This window comes from Hemicordylus capensis, chromosome 4 (assembly GCF_027244095.1).
Source record: "Hemicordylus capensis ecotype Gifberg chromosome 4, rHemCap1.1.pri, whole genome shotgun sequence".
In the NCBI taxonomy this organism is placed as follows: Eukaryota; Metazoa; Chordata; class Lepidosauria; order Squamata; family Cordylidae; genus Hemicordylus; species Hemicordylus capensis.
Genome location: NC_069660.1, coordinates 71,774,283 through 71,794,447, shown reverse-complemented (window position 1 = coordinate 71,794,447; position 20,165 = coordinate 71,774,283). Strand labels below are relative to the sequence as shown.

At 44.5% G+C, this 20,165-nt stretch overlaps 2 protein-coding genes across 26 annotated transcripts in view; one reads left to right on the top strand and one right to left on the bottom strand.

The window, feature by feature from the left end:
* PRICKLE4 (prickle planar cell polarity protein 4) overlaps positions 1 to 8,218 on the top strand; it is a 42,218-nt gene extending 34,000 nt beyond the window's left edge. For all 9 annotated transcript variants that reach the window (XM_053246184.1, XM_053246187.1, XM_053246186.1 and 6 more), the window contains 3 exons: positions 442 to 628; positions 3,749 to 4,072; positions 5,950 to 8,218. In XM_053246184.1, coding sequence (XP_053102159.1) covers positions 442 to 628; positions 3,749 to 4,072; positions 5,950 to 6,491 — 1,053 coding nt within the window. In that variant the 3' untranslated portion in view covers positions 6,492 to 8,218. The remainder of the gene's footprint in view (positions 1 to 441; positions 629 to 3,748; positions 4,073 to 5,949) is intronic.
* A 2-nt stretch (positions 8,219 to 8,220) lies between these two features.
* Positions 8,221 to 20,165, bottom strand: part of LOC128323309 (uncharacterized) — a 133,828-nt gene continuing 121,883 nt past the window's right edge. For 16 of the 17 annotated variants that reach the window (XM_053246158.1, XM_053246162.1, XM_053246168.1 and 13 more), the window contains 4 exons: positions 17,507 to 17,655; positions 17,153 to 17,281; positions 15,204 to 15,344; positions 8,221 to 8,992 (listed from right to left, as the gene is read on the bottom strand). In XM_053246158.1, the coding sequence (XP_053102133.1) occupies positions 8,813 to 8,992; positions 15,204 to 15,344; positions 17,153 to 17,281; positions 17,507 to 17,655 (599 nt within the window). In that variant the 3' untranslated portion in view covers positions 8,221 to 8,812. The remainder of the gene's footprint in view (positions 8,993 to 15,203; positions 15,345 to 17,152; positions 17,282 to 17,506; positions 17,656 to 20,165) is intronic. The other variant, XM_053246156.1, reaches the window with a different exon arrangement.

The window sequence follows — 20,165 nt, the reverse complement described above, 5'->3', positions numbered from 1 at the left end:
GTATGGAATAGTGGGGTCTGATCCTTCCTGAACAAGTCTGTCATTAGCTCTAATTGTCCAGAGACTTTTAAAAACAATGTTATCTTCTGCATTAATATTCTTCCGTGTCTACCGGTTTCTGATCTTCAATACTAGAAGCTACGGCTACTTCCAGATTCTTGCTATTAACATCCTAGCCATTGCTAACTTGACTACCTGACTGTTTATGTTCTGGTTTTTATCTGATACAAGATGGAACAGTCTTGGTATTAAAGAGAATCTCATGCAGAGAGCATGGTTGATTTAGTTAAATATATGCGATCACTTTGACCAAGATAATGTCAATGCAGCAAAGAACTTTTGTGGACTGCATCCTTAAATTAGAAGCCTCAGTCCAGCATTGCCTACTTCCCCTTTGATTTCTGATATGTGGCAATATGGTCTTCCATCCTGTCTCTTTAGCTGATCTTCACATCCGAGTGCATGGAGGCTGAAGGCATGCGCTGGCATGAAGAACACTTCTGCTGCCTGGAGTGCGATTTACCCCTGGGGGCACGGCGGTATGTCATGAAGGGTGGCCAACCCTGCTGCTGTGCTTGCTTTGAGAGTCTTTACGCAGACATCTGTCAAGCCTGTGGCGAGATCATTGGTAGGTCCTGGGCACTTCTGGTGGTCTTGCAAAAGTGTACTGAATGCAACACGCCTGTAGGTTGCTTCAGCTGGGGCTAGAGGCAATCCAGTTCCATTGTTATAGAGAGAGTGGCTGACATGGTGCCCAGCTTATTGGAGCTGTAGCAGTGCGTCTTGCAGCTGCTGCACTCTTCAAGTGGCCACGATGCTGTTCCAAAGCAGCAATTGTGCAAGCAGCACTAGCACTGCAATGGGAGGAACTGCTGGCACAACTGCTGCTTCTTAACAGCATCAGGGCTGCCTTACAAGTCTGCAGCAGCCCTGGGGCACAGCGTTGTGGCTCTGTAACACTACATGTCCTGTCGGTCAACATTGTTTTGGTTTCACTGGGGAAATGCTCAATGAGTGTGGAAGTGCATTCAGTGATCATAGGTAAGGTTTTTCCGTAACTTAGCAACTGCAAGAGATCTCTTGCAGGAAATTCCCAGGGCTGCAAAGTCTTACCTATTAACAGTTTACAGGCCCAGGCTTCTCACTCTTGCCCAGACATTTTTTATTCCACAAAGAAGTGGAACTCTAGCCAGAATTATACACACCTGCAAATGTCTTGGAAGTTGTATAATTTCAGCCTATAAACGTTTGCCCCCAACTATCTGGCCTACAAGGGCCCCCTAATAATGGCTTAGTGGTAAGATATGTTTATCTTAATTGCCTTGCTGGATCAGACCAAACACTCTCCTAAGCCAGCATTTTGTCTCCACCATAATTTAGGCAGCTGTTTCAGTGGGAAGCAAGCTCACAAGCAACATATCCATAGAGAATACCTCTAAAAATGCTGGAGACAAGCAGAAAGGTTGCCTGGCTAAATCATATCCTCTGTCTAGCTTCGCAGCAACAGCTGCCTGGGCACTGATGGATATATATTCTCTTATGTAGCCAAAGAAAATGGGTGGTGGGGATGTTATCAGACTAGCAGACTGTTATCTATCCATCTATCTAATTTCTATACTGCCTGATATAGAAATCTCTAGGTGGTGTAAAGGTAGTGTGCTGTCAAGTAGGTGTTGACTCCTGGCAACCACAGAGTCCTGTAGTTGTCTTTTGATAGAATACAGGAGGTTTTTACCATTGCTGCCTCCCACGCAGTATGAGATGCCTTTCAGCATCTTCCTATATCGCTGCTGCCCAATATAGGTGTTTCCTATAGTTTGGGAAACATACCAGCGGGGATTTGAACCAGCAACCTCTGTCTTGCTAATCAAGTCACTTTCCCCACTGCACCATTACGTGGTGTACAGTTAACACAATATAAACACAATATAAAACAGTTGAAATACATGAAACATGAGTAAAAACATTAAAATTTCAATTAAAAGCTTGGGAAAACAGGTACATCTTCAGGGTATTCCTAAAAGCCAACAGAGAAGGAGATACTCTTATTTCAGTAGGGGGCGAAGTCCAAAGCCCCAGGACAGCCACAGTGAAGGCCCAGCCCTGAGTTGCCACCAAACGAGTCGGTGGCAACGTAGGAACAGCCCTTCTGGATCAGGCCCAAGGCCCATCCAGTCTGACATCCTGTCTCATACAATGGTCCACCAGATGCCACTGGAAGCCTACAGGCAGGAGTTGAGGACATGCCCTCTCTCCAGCTGCTACTCCAAGGCTGGAGGTGGCCTATAGCCCTCTGACTAGTAGCCGTTGATAGACCTCTCCTCTATGAAGCTATCCAAACCCCTCTTAAAGCCATCCAGGTTGTTGGCTGTCACCACATCCTGTGACAGATAGATAAACCTCTTCAGATTATCTTAATAGGCAACAGGGTTCATGCCGGAGAAGGTGCTCTCTTAAGTACCCTGGACCCAAGCCATTGAGAGCATTATAGGTAATAATCAACATTATAATTGGATTCAACTTCAGCTTGTTATCCCTCATCCAGCCCATTATTGCCTCCAGGCAGGCACTTACTGGGGTCATGCCATTTCCTGACGAAGTTGGTATGGAGAAATAGATCTGGCTGTCATCGGCATATTGATAACATCCCAGACCAAACCTCCTGATGATCTCTCCTAGCTGTTTCATGTAGATATTAAAAAGCATCGGAGACAGTTTGAAGACTTGTAGAACTCCACACTTTAGCTTGTGCTTTGCAGAATTAGTCTCCAAGCAACACCATCTGGAATCTGCCAGAGAAGTAGGAATGGAATCACTGTAGAACAGTGCCACCCAATCCCACCTCCCTCAAGCAACCCAGCAGGATACCATGGCTGATGATATCAAAAGCCACCGAGAGATCCAAAAGGATCAGCAGAGTCACACTCCCTCTGTCAATAGCCAATTGGAGATCATCTGTCAGGCTGACCAAGGCAACCTCAACCCCATAGCCCACCCAAAAACCAGTTTGGAATGGGTAATATGTCATCCAAAACTACCTGGAGCTGAGAAGTGACACTCACTCACTCAATCTTGCCTAACCCAAGATTAGATTAGAGAAAATGGCCAAATTAAGAGGGTATCACTGTCCTGCGAGCTCTAGGCTGCTTCAGGGGGTCCATGGCTGACATACTGCACAACGTTATGCATGTGGTGGAACATACCATTCGTACAGTTATGCAAGAATACTGATGCATGACAGTGAAGCCATTATATATAATTATACATATATAGAATATGTATTATTGCACCAGTGCAACAGCACTCTTGTGCCACTGTGTAAATGTTGTGTCTCACCTTGTGCATAACATTGCACAGTATGTCAGCCATGGACTCCCTGAAGCAGGTAATTATCTGGAGTCAACAGCATAGGATAGTGATGCCCTGTTAATTTCTGTGAACATTACGTTCCTGTGTGTGTGTGTGTGATGGTATGTCGACCAGTGTCTGTATATTGAACCCTGTTCAAATATGTGGCTTAACACCTGTTGCTTACCATCAAAATATTCAACTGTGTCATCTTCTGCACGGTATTTGAGCTCCAACATTTCCCCCTCTCCTCCCGATTCTCATTCTGGTCAGGAGTCTGCACAAACCTGGGCAGATTCTATTTTTGATTGGTGCCAGAGCAGTTCAGTAAGAAATGAGACATTCTATCATTAACATTGCATAAGCTAAAACTTCTGTGTGGTTTGCTCTTTACTTGCAGGTGTTGACAGTGAGCAGGCCACCCTCCAAGGTCAACACTGGCATGCCAAAGCCGCTTGTTTCTGCTGTAGTCTTTGTCAAAAAGCACTGCTAGGCCAGTTGGTCACAATCCATAATGGCCGCCTCTTCTGCTCAGAGGTCTGTAGCTTGGAGAAGGAATCAGCCTTGTCTTCTACGGGCTCAGATTCCTCAGACTCTGCTTTCATCTCTGCTCCATCTCCTGACTCCACACCCACCTCCAGAACAAGGATTATCAGCCCAAGCTGCTCCTCTACAGGGGCAAGAACCAACAGTGATGCCTGTGAGCAAAGAGCAGAAGCAGATGGTAAGGTCTCTACCTTTCAGCCTTTGGAAACGGAATGCTGGGGATGCACAGACACCTTTTGACCTAAACTCAGTGGAAAGCTCCCTAGTGTTAGATTATTGTATGCCTAAATGCCACCTAATAGCACAGCGGGGAAGCAACCTGCCTAGAGAGCAGGAGGCTATTGGCTCGAATCCCCACTGGTGTGTGTCCCCAGAATATGGGCAACACCTATATTGGGCAGCAGCAATAGAGGAAGGTGCTGAAAGGTAGCATCTCATACTGTGCAGGAGATGGCAATGGTAAACCCCTCTGGTATTCTACCAAGAAAACCGCATAGCTCTGTAGTCACCACCAACTCCAGTGTCTAACATTTATTTAGCATATTTGTATACCACCTGAAACTCGCATCTCTAGGCAGTTTACAGTAAAAGAGATTTAAAAACCATGAGAGCTTCTATCAAGTAATTAAAAGCCTGGCTGAATAATTGTGTCTTGACAGCCTTTTAAAAAAGCTGTCAGAGATGGGGAGGTGAGGCTTTTGTTTCAACAGGGAGCACATTCCAAAGCCTCGGGTCAGCAATGGAGAAGGCTTGTCCCTGAATAGCCATCAAATGAGCTGGTGGCAGCTCATAACAGAGGTGTTCTCTTAAATACCCAGGGCCTTAGCTGTTTAGGGCTTTATAGGTTACTTGCTGAACAAGGCACAGACCATCTGCGCCTCTAGTCTCCCCTGCTTCCTCCTGCCCGCTGCTTTCTCCCCCACCCCGCCTGCCACTTTCACCCACCCGGCAGCCTGCTGCGGCTTTTTACTCCTGTCTACCCACCCGCCCCCACCGCTTTTCTCTCCCGCCCACCCCTGCCGCTTTCTTCCTCCTCCCTCAGCCGGGCCTCTCGCCAGAACTCTCGCAGCGTGACGCGAGGGTTCTGCTGCCAAATCCTGGGCATGCATGCTCGCTAAGAGAATTAAATATATAACCATAAATATATAACTTTGCATTTTGCCCAGAAACATATTGGTAGCCAGCCATGTTCTAACTTTTTCATTCTGTGGGAGGAATCTGGGCAGCAGTATCAAGGCAGTATGTGCATGCATATTCAGAGCGGGACCTTCCTGATTCAATCTGAGCAGGATCTAGAATTGAGTGGACATTAAACTTGTGTGCATGTGCCCAAGGCGAGAACACTGGTAGCCAGCAGTTTTTAATATAGGTGTAATGTGGTCTCTTTGAGATGACCTAGAGACCAACCTGGCTGCTGCATTTTGCACCAGTTGCAGTTTCCAGACTTCATGCAATGAGTGCATTGCAGTAATCCAGTCTAGAGGTTATCAGTATATGCACTACTGTTCTGAAGTTGTTTATTTCAAGCAACAGATGCAGCTGACAGAATGCACCTCTGGCCACTGCCATCCTGAGTCTTGAGAGAAGGGTTTGGATTGGAAACACTCCCAGACTTTAGGTCTCTACGTGTCAGGTCTGATAATGGATTCTCTCTAGTAGTTAGCAGGAAGTTGAATGTAGACCCCATCACATCAGGGGAAACTAGAAAGTGACTGCTGCTTCATCCAACTCTGCATAATGGTCAGGTTCATACCTGTTTTGTAAACAATTATAGTACCATCTCACTTCCGTAAACTAGTTAACTTATCTGGAAAGATGTTTGATAACTAGTTTATGAAAGTGGGATGATATTGTAATTGTATACAAAACAGATATGAACCTGACCAGGATGCAGAGTTTGGAGACTTTATGGAAATTCCTGCCCAATACAAATTCATAGATGTGAATGAGCAATTGCTACTGTAGGAATACTTATAGCTTTGTCCAGTAGGCAGGCTAGGGCATTCAGGGTTCTCTCTAGAATCTTACAGGCCCTTTTTATTTTCTTCTTCCAAGCAATGGAAAGATTCCACACAACTGGGAATTCCTCATTGTGTACTGAGATCAGCAACCAGGAGGAAAAGGAAGTTTGCAGGAACAGAGCAATCTCTCCACAACTTAATAAACTTGGGCTGTTAGCAGATTCCTCTCAAGAGGACAAAGGAGCCTCTGGCCCACATCCCCTAGAAGCAGACCAGAGCACTTTTGGCATGAACAAACACCAAATCATAGGCACTAGCCTCCAGAAAACATCTCAGCAACAAGTTGGAGACCACTGCTTCAGTAGTCTCTCTGCAACCCCAAATACACCAGTGTTAACCATGAACTTTCCAGAGAGACTATACAAAGGTGGCACTGGTGAGCAGGAACCTACAGCAGAACAAGATGACAACTGGTGCCCTACTTGCTCATCCTCTTCAGATTCCGACTCTGAGCCAGAAGGCTTCTTCTTTGGGAAACCGATTCCAAAACCTGGGTCTAGATGCATCACTCCCCACAGCTTGGAGCAGCAGACAGTCAGGGCACGGGCAAGCAGCAAACAGTGCAACGTCTCTTAGCATGAGGTAGCTCCCAGACACCTGGAAAGAATGGAGCAAAAGATGGGGAGGGGGAGGAAAGAAGAAGGGGTAGTCTCGCAGATGGACAGACTTCTTATGTAGCAAGGCAGGAGGAAAAGCCATCTCCCTATGCATGCAAAGCAAGAGACTCTGGAAGAGTGCTATTCTTTCTTTTATCAGATTTGAGAAACAGGACTTAGATGCAGCATGCACTTCCCCAGTTGTCCTTCAGAGGCTTTGGAAACAGCTTTTCCTCTCTTTTCAGTGCCTGCAAGTTGCTGCTCTTGTTTTTTGGTGTGTAACTAAATTCTAGGTTAGCCTTTTTGCACCAAGACGTTCTCTTTCTGCAATGCCCCTTTTAAAACAGGCAGAAGCAGAGGAGAGAAAAGCTCATGGATGTTTGCCACACACACACTAATCAAGAGGGGAAGGGATGAACAGGCCCACCCTTTTCTGAAGGCTGCAGCTTTAGCTTGTCTTCTGGACCCAGCATTTTCTGTGAAGTGTAGAAAGCAGGAGGCGCAAACAGCCGTCAGTTTTGGCGCCCACCTTGGAAGTTTTGTGGGGAACGGGTTTGAAGGTCCTACAGCTTGTCCTTGCAACTGGACATTCTCTGCTGCTCCCTGCCGGCAGCAGTGAGCATAATTTAATAGCCTGAAATCGGTGATACTGAAGTCTACCAGGAAATATTGGAGGCAAATATAATTCTAGAGTCAGGTTCCTTAAACCTTCTTTTCTGGTGTTACTGTTGATTTATAGATCTGTCTGTGACAGATAAATGCCTTAAGTCATGCAACCTTCTGTTTGCATTCCAAGCCGCATTAAGCACCCCTCCCCCAAGATCCTAACGCAGTTAGAATAGCACAAGCTCTGCTCTACTCTGAACATCTTCAATGGGATGAGCATATGACAACTCCAAGCATTTATCTAGCAATAGTGTGCCAGTGGACAAGGCACAAGGCCCTTATGGCATTAGAAGGGGAAGGACTATAACTCCGTGGAAGTGTATTGTGTGCAGAAGGTCCCAGGTTCAATGCCTGGCTACCAGTATTAAGCTAGATGAACTAATGGACTGACTCTGTATAAGGCAACTTTCCATGTAACTTAAGTAAAGAGAGCAGCCTGCTGCTTCACAAACAAATACCACAGAGAAAATAATTTCAAACTTGCAGCATAAATGAAAAGATTGCAGCTAAAACATTTCACCAGATATTTCCTAGAACAAGCAAGTCAGCAAAGCCAAGTAAGTAAGATGTTCTTCAGTAAACACAAAACAATCTCCAGGAAGATTTGTGCACAACAGACCCAAGCCCTCTTCAGATGTTCATGAACATATGTAGGGCAAGGTGAGAGCAAGCTCTACTCCTCCATGCCGCAGATCTGTACAGTTCCATGCACTCATCCACTGAATGCAGAAACTCCAACTGCACTTCTGAAAGCTGTTACGGTAGTGCAAAGAATAGGAGGCAATCAACTCGCCTGTAGGTCATTCTCCACATTCTGCATAAACTCCAAGGCCCCTAGGATTCTTCTTGCTTACTACCATCTCAGTATCCCAACTCAGGTACATCCAAAAGGTGCAGAAATTAGCTCTGCTTTAATCTCCTGATTTGAATGTTTGACTTGGGCAATCTTAACAAGATGCTTTAACATGTTGTACAATTATTGATCTTGTCTGAGCAATGATAGTACAGGGAAAGTACTCAATTAAAGGCAGCTCAAAGAAATGTGTGTTTCTATCAATGGTTTTATTTAAAAAACAACTGTAAGAGGGTAACAAATGTTAAGACTTTCATTAAGGCATTTAAGGGGGAGGGGGGGCTTCTGAAGCTTCAATTGGGCAAGGGTCATCCTCCATTTCCCTGTGTGTTACAGCAGGAGAGTCAGAATTCAATACAGAGCTCACAGACACAGAATTAGCCATGTTACTATAAGCCTTGATGCCAGACCAAAGAGCAAATCTTTGCAATCAGAAAATTCCACCAAGGTAGCATGCCAAAACCAACTTACTCCCCCACTGAATTACTGGCCCCTTCAGAACAACTGAAGGTCAACACTTCTCAAAATAACCCCCTGCCACAAGAACTGTGTACCAGAAGGGACCCAGCCCCACACCCTTTTCTCATCCCTTTCTTCAGCGGTAATATGTCTAAGCCCCAACCATTGTCTTCTCTATTCTGTAGCAGCCGCAGTCAAAATCACATCAGTTGGGACTTCATCTCTGCCACCAAAAGAAGGCCTCTCCAATCATGCAGTTTCCCACCCCATTGATTCTATCCTACAAGAAGTCCTTAGCCACACTGGCCAGATCTCAAGTCTCTTCAGCTGGCTCTGGCCAAATCAAAGCTGTCAATGAAATCCTTCAGCGAGCGCACATAGTAGTTTCCAACCCTCCTCAGGTTGGTCTTTAATGCTGCTTCCATTGCCTCCTCCATGCAAGGCTGTGTCTCCAACAGCATGGTGGCCACCATTGCAAAGATGAGGATCACCTGCTGATAGTCCTGCAGGAAAGAAGAGGTTTGTGTCAGGCAAGAGAACCAGTGCATGCACAAACATAAAAAAGGATACATTTCTGAAGACTAGCAGCTGTGAACAGTTATTGTTTTAGTCATTAGTCATAGCAATAAGCACAGTATGCAAGAAATATAGCAATGGATTGCACTTAAAGGAACAGGTAAGTGACATGTGCAGCACCATACAAAAGTGAAGATTAATGCCATTTCAACAATAATTTTAAGGCTGCAGAGGATGGTTTTCCCTACTATTCACAGCTATCAAATTTAAGTTGTGAGGCATGTGCTCGAGATCACCAGGCATTCTGACATTGTTGTAATTCAAGGGGTAAAAGTAGACTTATTACATAATTTTCAATACATTTTGTGGGTGAACTGGAATTCCAATCTGGTTTCCTGCTCATAACAAGAAGATTGTAATTTCAGATTTGCAAAAGAAACTTCCAAAACCCATCTCCCAATGAGCTCCAAGCACACTTCTGTTCCAAATGTTCCTTCCAGCTGTGTCTCAAATACCTCACACACTCCCCATTCCCAAGACCTTCTCTTTTAACCTCACATGGACTCTAAAGGGGACAGGAAAAGCCTCTTCTCTCATAGCATCCTAAAGTGGACTGAGAATACAACAACAAAAAATATTTATATACTGCTTTTCAACAAAAGTTTCCAAAGTGGTTTACAGAGAGCGAGCGAGAGAAATAAATAAGATGGATCCCTGTCCCCAAAGGGCTCACAATCTAAAAATAAACATAAGACATACACCAGCAACAGTCACTGGAGGTACTGTGCTGGGGGTGGATAGGGCCAGTTACTCTCCCCCTGCTCAATAAAGAGAATCACCACATTAAAAAGGTGCCTCTTTGCCCAGTTACAATTCCAGCATTCTTTACTGTTAGTTCCCACCCTGTACTGTGAATAACAGACACCAAAGCATGGAATATCTGGATGATGTTCCGCATGTACTACAGGTGAAACTTGGAAAATTAGAATATCATGAAAAAGTCCATTAATTTCAGCAATGCAAATTAAAAGGTGAAACTGATATATGAGACAGACGCATTACATGCAAAGCGAGATAAGTCAAGCCTTAATTTGTTATAATTGTGATGATCATGGCGTACAGCTCATGAAAACCCCAAATCCACAATCTCAGAAAATTAGAATATTACATGGAACCAAGAAGACAAGAATTGAAGAATAGAACAATATCGGACCTCTGAAAAGTATACAGTGTACTGTGCTTAACTGGCCAGCAAACTCGCCTGACCTGACCCCATAGAGAATCTATGGGGCATTGCCAAGAGAAGGATGAGAGACATGAGACCAAACAATGCAGAATTGCTGAAGGCCGCTAATGAAGCATCCTGGTCTTCCATAATACCTCATCAGTGCCACAGGCTGATAGCATCCATGCCACACCGCATTGAGGTAGTAATTGCTGCAAAAGGGGCCCAAACCAAGTACTGAATACATATGCATGCTTATACTTTTCAGAGGTCCGATATTGTTCTATTCTTCAATTCTTGTCTTCTTGGTTCCATGTAATATTCTAATTTTCTGAGATTGTGGATTTGGGGTTTTCATGAGCTGTACGCCATGATCATCATAATTATAACAAATTAAGGCTTGACTTATCTCTCTTTGCATGTAATGCATCTGTCTCATTTATCAGTTTCACCTTTTAATTTGCATTACTGAAATTAATGGACTTTTGCACGATATTCTAATTTTCCGAGTTTCACCTGTATTCCCAAACTCTCTTGTAACTAACTAAAACACTGTTTGAAGGTCTTATTTGCCCATTGATAGATCCACTTCTGCTCTCATGGAGCCTCTACTAGTCTCACAAGAGAGAACCAGAAACATACCACAAACATAGTAAAGCCTTGCTACCTCTCCTTCAGATACTGACACTGCTATGAGAAGTCCATAATGCTGGGGAAAGTTGAAGGAAAGAGAAGAAGAGGGCAAGCAGCAGCAAGGTGGATGGACTCTATTACAACAACAATGAATGCACCACTAAGACCTTAAAGGCCAAGTTGAAGACAGATCACACTGGAGAGAATCTATGTGGTTGCTAAGAGTCGACACCGATTTGACGGCACTTAATCAATCATAATACTTTGCTGTCCCCTATCTCGTATAGTCAGATTGTCAAAGAGAAGCTATAAAAGGAACAGTGAGCAGCACCCAGTCATGACAAAGCACCACTGGCATAAATGAACGACTAACTTAAGCCCCATTAATTTCAGTGGGACTTGCTTTGGATGTGGCCCACTGCTATTAAGTCTTATTTCGGGGTGGGGGAGAGAACTTCCTTGAAAAAAAAGAACCCTGTTCTAGGCAACCATGAGGTGTTACTAGCTGAGCTTATTCTGCCTGGTTTCCAGAAGTCTCCCTATTTACATTTGCATCTCCAGGCTTTGAGACTGAACATAAGAACAGCCCAAGGCCCATCTAGTTCAGCATTTTGTTTCACATAGTGGCCCACCAGATGCCTCTGGGGAGCCCACAGGTAAGAGGTGAGGGCATGCCCCCTCTCCTGCTGCTGCTCCCTTGCAACTGATATTCAGAGGCATCCTTCCTCTGAGGCTGGAGGTGGCCTATAGCCCTCCAACTAGTAGCCGTTGAAGTTATCCAAACCCCTCTTAAAGCCATCCAGGTTTTTGTCTGTCACCACATCTTGCGGCAAAGAATTTCACAAGTTGATGATGTGTTGTGTGAAAAACTACTCCTGTTGGTCCTAAATTTCATGGCAATCAATTTCATGGGATGATCCCTGGTTCTAGTGTTATGTGAGAGCGAGAAGAATTTATCTCTCTCCACTTTCTTCACACCATGCATGATTTTATAGACCTCAATCATGCCTCCCTGCAGTCAACTTCTTTCTAAACTAAGAACCCCCAGGTGTTGTAGCCTTGCCTCATAAGGAAGGTGCTCTAGGACCTGTTAATCTCTGTTGCCCTTTTCTGCACCTTTTCCAGTTCTACAAAATCCTTCTTTAGATGTGGTGACCAGAATTGTACGCAGTACTCCAAGTGTGGCCGCACACCTAACCCTTGAGAATGCCTTCCATCAATTTGCCTGGAACAGACATTAAGCTAACTGGCCTGTAATTTCCTGTATCACCCCTGGATCCCTTTTTGAAAATTGATGTTACATTTGCTACTTTCCAGTCCTCGGTCCAGAGCCTGATTGTAGGAATAGATTTTTGCAAGGAGGTTGGCAATTTCACATTTATGTTCTTTAAGGCCTCGTGGATGGATGCTGTCTGGCCCTGGCAATTTGCTAGTCTTCTCAGACAATTTAGAACATCTCTTGTCACTTCTATCTGACTCAGTTCTTTAGCCTCCATCCCCAAAAAGCCTGGTTCAGGAGCAGGTATATGCTCAGTATCCTCTTCCATGAAGACAGATGCAAAGAACTCATTTAGCTTCTCTGCAACCTCCATATCCTCCTTAATAATCCCTTGCACTCACTCATTATCTAATGGTCCAACCACCTCCCTGGCAGGTTTCCTGTTTCTGATATATTAAAAGTTTTTGTTATTCCCCTTGATGCTTTTAGCAAAATGTTCCTCAAGCTCTCTTTTTGCCTCCCTTATTGTCACCTTGCATTTCTTTTGCCAGAGTTTGTGTTCCTTTTTGTTCTCTTCATTTAGGTAGGCCTTCCAGTTTTGGAAGGAAGTCTTCTTCTTTATGGCTTCCTTGACAGTACCCATTAGCCATGCTGGCATCCTCCTAGACTTAGTGGTACCTTTCCTCCTTTTGGGTATACAGTCTAACTGAGCTTCTAGTATTGTGGTTTTGAGTAAACTCCATGCATTCTGAAGCAAAGTGACCCTCCTGATTTTCCCTTTCAGTTTTCTATTCACCATACTCCTCATTTTGGAGAGGTTTCCTCTTCTGAAATTCAAAGTGACTATATTGGACTTCTTTCGCGATTCTCTCCACATGTGTTTGCTGAATTTGATCGCACTATGGTAACTGTTCCTTAAAGGGTCTATGACACTGACATCATGCACCAGGTCCTGGGTGCCATTCAGGATTAAGTCCAAGGTTTCCTTCTCTCTGGTTGGTTCCACTGCATTTTTGCTGTGCTCAGGAGCTGCACTGCAATGTGAGCCCAGTTTGTTATGCATGGAGACAAGTCGCTTAGTTGGCAGTGGACTTGTCCCCCTTAGATTTGGCTGCAAGCAACACAAATTGCTATGGGGATTGGCTTTACACCCACTCTCTCTACATGAGGGACCTGGTTAAGCAGACTCCAGAACGAGCTATTGCAAGTTATCTGGCATCTGAGGTAATTTTGGACTTAGGATGAACTCTAAAACTCCCCACATCCGCTCACAAGATAGATAACACCTGCTGCTAATGAAGCAATTAGGCTAGGAAGGGAAAGCAGATAAGCGCAGCAGCAGTCTCCATCACAAAAAGAGATGAGTCAGTGACGTAACTCTGGAAGTGTGCCTATAGAAACCTTTGAAAGAATTATTGGGAAGCCCTTCCCAGCACAATATATTCTTTAATGCACCTGCAGACTCTGGTTTTCATCTCAGTCAGCCTTGCATACAATAGGTTATTCACATACTATCCTACCCAAGAAGGACAATCAGACACAATGCATTCCATGCTGGCCTGTCTGGGCTCTTCTATTCAGCAAAGTATGACAACAGAAATGTGCCCCCAAGGCACGTTTTGGGATATAAGTATCCCTAACTCCATGACCCAGTGTGCTCTCCCATGTATCACTGGAGACTACAACTGCAGGTCATCATAACAAATGTGTTCCCTCGTGCTTCTCACTTGGGATTCCACTGCAACAAGGACTTCAGCAAGACCATTTCTGTGCTCCCCTGTATGCTATACTTGGGATCCTGTTGAGCATTCTTTATGCTCTCTTGCAACCTCAAAAGATCCTGAAATCACTACCTGGATCAGTCTGTGTGCCCTTCAAGTCAGCATCTCTAGCAGGCATAGGGAGCTGGGTCCACCAAGACACCTATCCCATGGGCATCCATCCTTTCACTAACCTCTGCAACCCTCCTGCCTTCTACCTCACTGTCCCTGAAGGAAGTGAGTCTCCCGCTGCTCAAAGCCCTATTGCCTAGAAACAGGTACAGTATAGCGGTTGTCCGGCTCTCAGGACCCTAATCTATCATTTCGATTCAAACTTCCCCCTTCCCCCTCTCTTAGCATCTCTCTCTTGCTCACCTGGGAATTTACACATAATCTGGAACCTTAAGCTAAATGTGCCTTATAGTCTATTTTTAAACATTTGTATTGCCTTTACATTAGGGCCACCTAATCACTTAGTTTTATTGCTTTTATTTGTTTTTCTTACAATAAACTCTTTTGATTTAATTAAAAACTATCTCTCAAGCCAGTTTTCTTGAGTTCAGACATTTGCACAAATTAAAACTGCTTGGAACTTGTCTCCCACTTTGAGCCAAATTCCCCACATTTGCCCAAACTGGGGGTGCTGACCAAACACTCTCGTGCAGTTCCATCCACAGAGGTCTTCAGTGTATAATTTACAAATGAAAAGGGTTGGGGCACAGGTCTACCTGGAAGTTATGCTCACCATGAAAAGAAGTTTGTGCTTCTAGTTTCAGGTATATGGGGTTTGGTTGTGGTGACTGATTGGGAGGTGAAAAGCAGAGGGGCTTGGTCCTGCAGCAAGTATATTACAAGCCAGCCCTGCAAGCATATTACTTTGGTGTATGATGAGAGAAATGAATAGGAGATATTTCTGATACACAGAAAGAGGGAGAGTTGTGGAAAGCTGAACAAAAGGGAAAGAGGGCGTGTACTGTGATGTCAAAAGGTTGGTAGTTTTGGAAAAACTATGTAGCTTGGCATTTGGTTGCTCAGTCAAGGACAGCACATTGGAAGCCACACAGTTATTACAAATGGGACATTTAGGTCTAGCAACTTGTGGTATCAGGATGTCTGTCCTGCCTCCTTATACACTCCAAAGTTTTAAGGCCTTAGAACAGATAACCTTCCTCGCTCTAAATGGACTGGGCTTAAGTAAGGAGACATTTCCTCAACTCCTTCAAAATGTGGCTGTTGTTCCTGGCTTTCAACAGGACTTGTGTGTCACACTCAGACAGAAAGCATAATGTTATCATAGTATCAGAGACCTCCAAGTGTTCCTCATATAGGTATGCTTTTGGAGAGGTTTGCTTTTTCCTTACCTGCTCAATCTGTTCCTTTCTTGCCAGCACAGTTGCAGAACGGACACAGGGAGTCATTGACTGGCCTGCAACACCAGTTTCCCTTCCTCTGCAGGGTTGGCAACGAGAGTCTGGGTCTTCATTGCTGCCACGCATCTGGAGCTAGAGATTTCCCAATGGGAAGGGGGCAGGGTGAATTGATTTAAATCACCAAGAGAAAGCCTCAATTTAAAGATTTAAAATGGATTTAAATGAATTTTCTCATTTAAAATGAAGTATCCAGATACTTCTTCACATATTAAACACTAATCACTAAAACATGTTAATTTACAACACCTAGGAGAGCATATACTTTGTGTAATTTTTTAGATAACTAAATTCTTACTAATTTAGGAAACACAACATAATACCGTTTTTTTAAAAAATGTAATGGATATGTTTACTCATTATCTGTAGGGGAAGAATGGCAGTTCAGTCCCCAAATAGCAAAGCAAAAGGTCTTGAGACAGTTCTTTAGTATTGAAGAACTACAAGGATTTATTTAAAGAAAAGGTTACAAACCAATGTGAAAAAGCCTGAAGCTTAAGAACATAAGAACAGCCCTGCTGGATCAGGCCCAAGGCCCATCTAGTCCAGCATCCTGTTTCGCACAGTGGCCCACCAGATACCGCTGGAAGCCACAGACAGGAGTTGACTCTCTCTCACCTGCCATTACTCCCCTGCAACTACAGCTTAATTTCAGCTGTAGCTCATGGCTGAAGAGAGAGACTAACACTGGAAGAAGAACAAGGGGAGGAGCCCAGCACTTTTATCCATGACCCTAACCCACCCACCCCCAGTGGTCATTATGAGACATTGCAGCTGAGAGCTGATGCAGCCAGGGTCCTAGGCGCCAACATTAATGTAAACTGCCCTGAGCCTTTTGGAAGGGCGGTATAAAAGTTTTAATAATAATATATAAACATTATCTGCATCAAGCTGCCCTGCATCTCCTTATAGCACTGTTTACACAAAATAAATAAATAATAAATTGTTTTTATTTTTACTACGGTAAGGGTATTTAGTCAAATTATTCCCAGATAAGGGGTCTACTACACTCAGAAGCGATAACCATTTCTTAGTGGCAAAATGTGGGGCAATAATAGGAAGCTGTGTTCTGAATAATGCCTTCCCTCCCCACCAAACTGTTTTTCTACTTCACTGCCTTTCCAATATTGTGTGTCTGTCTTAACTTCTCTGCCTTGCTCCAGCCCACCACAAAACAACCGCCTTACTATCCAGCCAGTGTCTTTGTACATGTGACTTTAGTCTTGTTTGGAAACAGAAACCAAAAGTCCAAAAGCGAGAGATGAAACTGAAATGAATTCCCATGTTTGATTGGCAGGTAACTCAATGAGTATGATAGTCAATAGTTCATTTTGTGGAGACTAAGTGTTTACAATGTTTGTGATGAGATTTAAACTTTAACAATTTTTTTAAAAAAATAAGAATTTGAAATTTAGTATTCTAGTTACATTTTTTAAAAATCCAATGTAAATAAAAGTTCTAGTTATTTAAAAAATCAGTGGTAATCCACCGTGGAAAAGGGAGGAATTAGCTTGGTCTAGAGCTGGACTAGACATGTGCCAAGGCTGCAGTTTTGCTCCCGCATGAACAAGATGAGGCTGCTAACCACTCATGTCACAACAGAATCAAATCAAGTACATTTCTGGCCTCAGTGAGGCCACAAATCCTAAAATGGAGCAGAGGTGGTAGCTTTCTATGATCAATGAGTAAAATCTAGACATCACACACTGATGCTTCATTAAGCCAGATACTTGAATTGGCCATGGAAATAATCCCATAATCCATTGCATACATTCTTAGCCTCTACAGCAGAGAACTTCTCTATCTAGTGGGTCTTAGAGGTAAATACATTTGTTTAAAAATGGGAGAAGAGAGGGCTAAGAAGAACCTCCAACTATTCCTACCGGCTCAGACTCTCTTGTTCTCACAGACTGTAAATTGCCGGCAATGTCTTGTGGAATGGCTGCTTCAGCAGCTGAAGACAAAGTGTCATGACTGACAGGAGTTTGAGCCTTTCTGACTTTCTTCTTGATCTGCAGATATTCAAAAATAAAGAAAAAATTTGGTTGGTCTCCTTAGAAAGCAGAATAGGTGTGCTGGAAATATGAACATTATCACCCAAGCAGGCAACTCTGTAATCCATTGGGTGATGTACAGTACTTCAGATCACATGTGCACAAAAATGAGCAAAATCACATCACATTAACAAATACCAGCCTGAAGGAAGCCTCTAGAAACGCATGCCCTCCTTCACCTACCTTCGGAGACTTTGTATCTTTCTCTGAAGTTGCTCTCTTTTTCCTTTTGGTTTCCTCAGAGCGCATTAATTTTTTCTTTTTCTTTTCAGTTTCGTCATGGTGGGTTAATATTTTCTTCTTTATCTTCTGCAGATTAGTTTTCATTTTCATGGAGGGGGGAAGAGGGAGAACACACAGAAAGACATCAGGGTCCAAAAGGAATGTTCTGAAATAACCCACCACAAGATTCGTATAACAAATAGTCTGCCCTACAAAAACTGGGGACTACATCAGCCTAATAGCTGTTACTGCCCAGGTTCTCTCCAGTGGACTATATGAAGGAAGAGCCAATTAAATTTTTAAAATAATTTTTAATAATTTTAAAAACTACATGTTACTCACCTGTAACGTTGGTTCTTCTAGTGGTCCTCTGTACTTCTACACAAATGGGCTACGCGCCTGCACAGAGACCACGTTGGAATCTAACAAGCTCAATTTCTCCTGCTTTTGGTGGTAACCCCACCTCCAGCCGCTATATACGGCTGCGCCACTCCTCATCCCCTCAGTCACAGAGTCAAGTTTCAGCGACCCAAGAGGAGAGGATGGGAGGGTGTGTAAAAGTACAGATGACCACGAGAAGAAGCAATGTTACAGGTGAGTAACCTGTAGTTCTTCGACTTGGTCTCTGTCTTCTACACAAATGGGTGCATAAGCAAGCAAGCACCCAAGGAGGAGGGAAAAGAGAGGTAATAGGTAGACAACCAGGAAAATCTTTATTTCAGGACAAACATATTAACCAATAATGGACTGCAGGACACTCCTGCCAAATACAGCATCATTACATGCTCTTACATCAATAGCATAATGCTTCATAAACGAGCACGGTGAAGCCCAAGTAGCTGCCTGACAAACAGCGCCCAACGGGACCACCCGATCAAAGGCCACAGAGGCCGCCACAGACCTAACAGAATGAGCCTTTACAGTAGAAGGCAACTGCTTATGTGCCAACTGGTAAAACAACTCAATAGTGGAGACTATCCACTTGAACATGGACTGGGCCGATACCTGAAGTCCCTTTCTAGGCCCATCATACAGGATGAACAAGGAGGGACACTTCCTCCATTCAGTGGATCTCTGCACATAAAAGGACAGAACCCTACGCACATCCAAACGGTGTACCTGCCTCTCTGCAGTGGATGAAGGATTTTGAAAGAATACAGGCAAAGTGAGTGGGAATGAACGGTGAAACATGGACACCACTTTAGGCAGGAAGTTGACATCTGTCCTGAGTACAACTTTGTCCTTATGGAACTGCAGGTATGGTTGGTCGGCCTGCAGGGCCCACAACTCACTAACCCTCCTGGCGGAGGTAACCACCACCAAAAAGGTGACCTTCCAAGTCAATAGATGAGGGTCAATAGAAGCCAGAAGCTCAAAGGGTGGCCTGAGAAGACCAGCCAGAACTACAGACAGATACCCAGCCAGGGCCATAACAGGGTACAAGTTTGTCAGATCTTTCAGGAAACTTAACCACCGACTCTTTGAACCAAGAGGCCCGGTCCAAGGGAGAACATGCCACAGTGGCAGCCAAATATACCTTAATGGAAGCAAGCTTCAACCCATACTCTTTGAGAGAAGATAGTTACATATAGCAATAGCACTTACATTTATATACCGCTCTATAGCCAAAGCTCTCTAAGCGGTTTACAATGATGTAGCATATTGCCCCCAACATTCTGGGTCCTCATTTTACCGACCTCGGAAGGATGGAAGGCTGAGTCAACCTTGAGCCCCTGGTCAGGATCGAACTTGTAACCTTCTGGTTACAGGGCGGCAGTTTTACCACTGCGCCACCAGGGGCTATGTCCTGAACAGACGGATTGTCCACATCAAACGCCTGCAGGTCAGCAAAGGACCTGAACCGTGTTCACTTATGGTCATAGGACTTCCATGTGGACGGCTTCCTAGCCACCACCAACACCTCTTGAAGCTTCAAGGGGAAGTCGGGAGGACCCGTCATGCAGTCAAGTGGAGGGACCGAACGTCTGGGTGTAACACTCGTCCCTGTTCCTGCGATAACAGGTCCGTCCGAACAGGGAGAGTTGTCCAGTACAATGCCACACAGGTCAGGGCTGGAAACCTGGGCCTCCTGGGCCACCACGGGGTGATCAGGATAGCCCTGGCCCTATCCATTCTCAACTTGCTCAGGACCTTGGGAATGAGAGGGAATGGGGGAAACATATACAGGAGCGGGCCCGTCCAGGACTGAACGAAAGCATCCCCCACAGAGCCTTTGCCCAAACTTCCACTGGAGCAATATACGGGGCACTGAGCATTGTCCTGTGAGGCAAACATGTCCAGAGCTGGAACTCCCCAGTCTGCAAAGATGTCCCCCAAAACACCCTGATGCAGCATCCACTCGTTGGAGACCACGGTTAGTCTGCTCAAAGCATCGGCCTGTATATTCAGGACACCCTGAATGTGCATCGCCTGCAGCAACACCTTGTTGTCCAGGCACCAATACCACAGGTCCAGGGCCAGCGATGGAAGGCCCCTCGAGGAGGTACCGCCCTGGCGGTTCAGATAGGCTTTTGCCATTGTATTGTTGGTCTAAATCAAAACCAACCTCCCCTGCAACAGGGGCAGAAACCCTTTGAGCACACTGAAAATCGCCAACTGC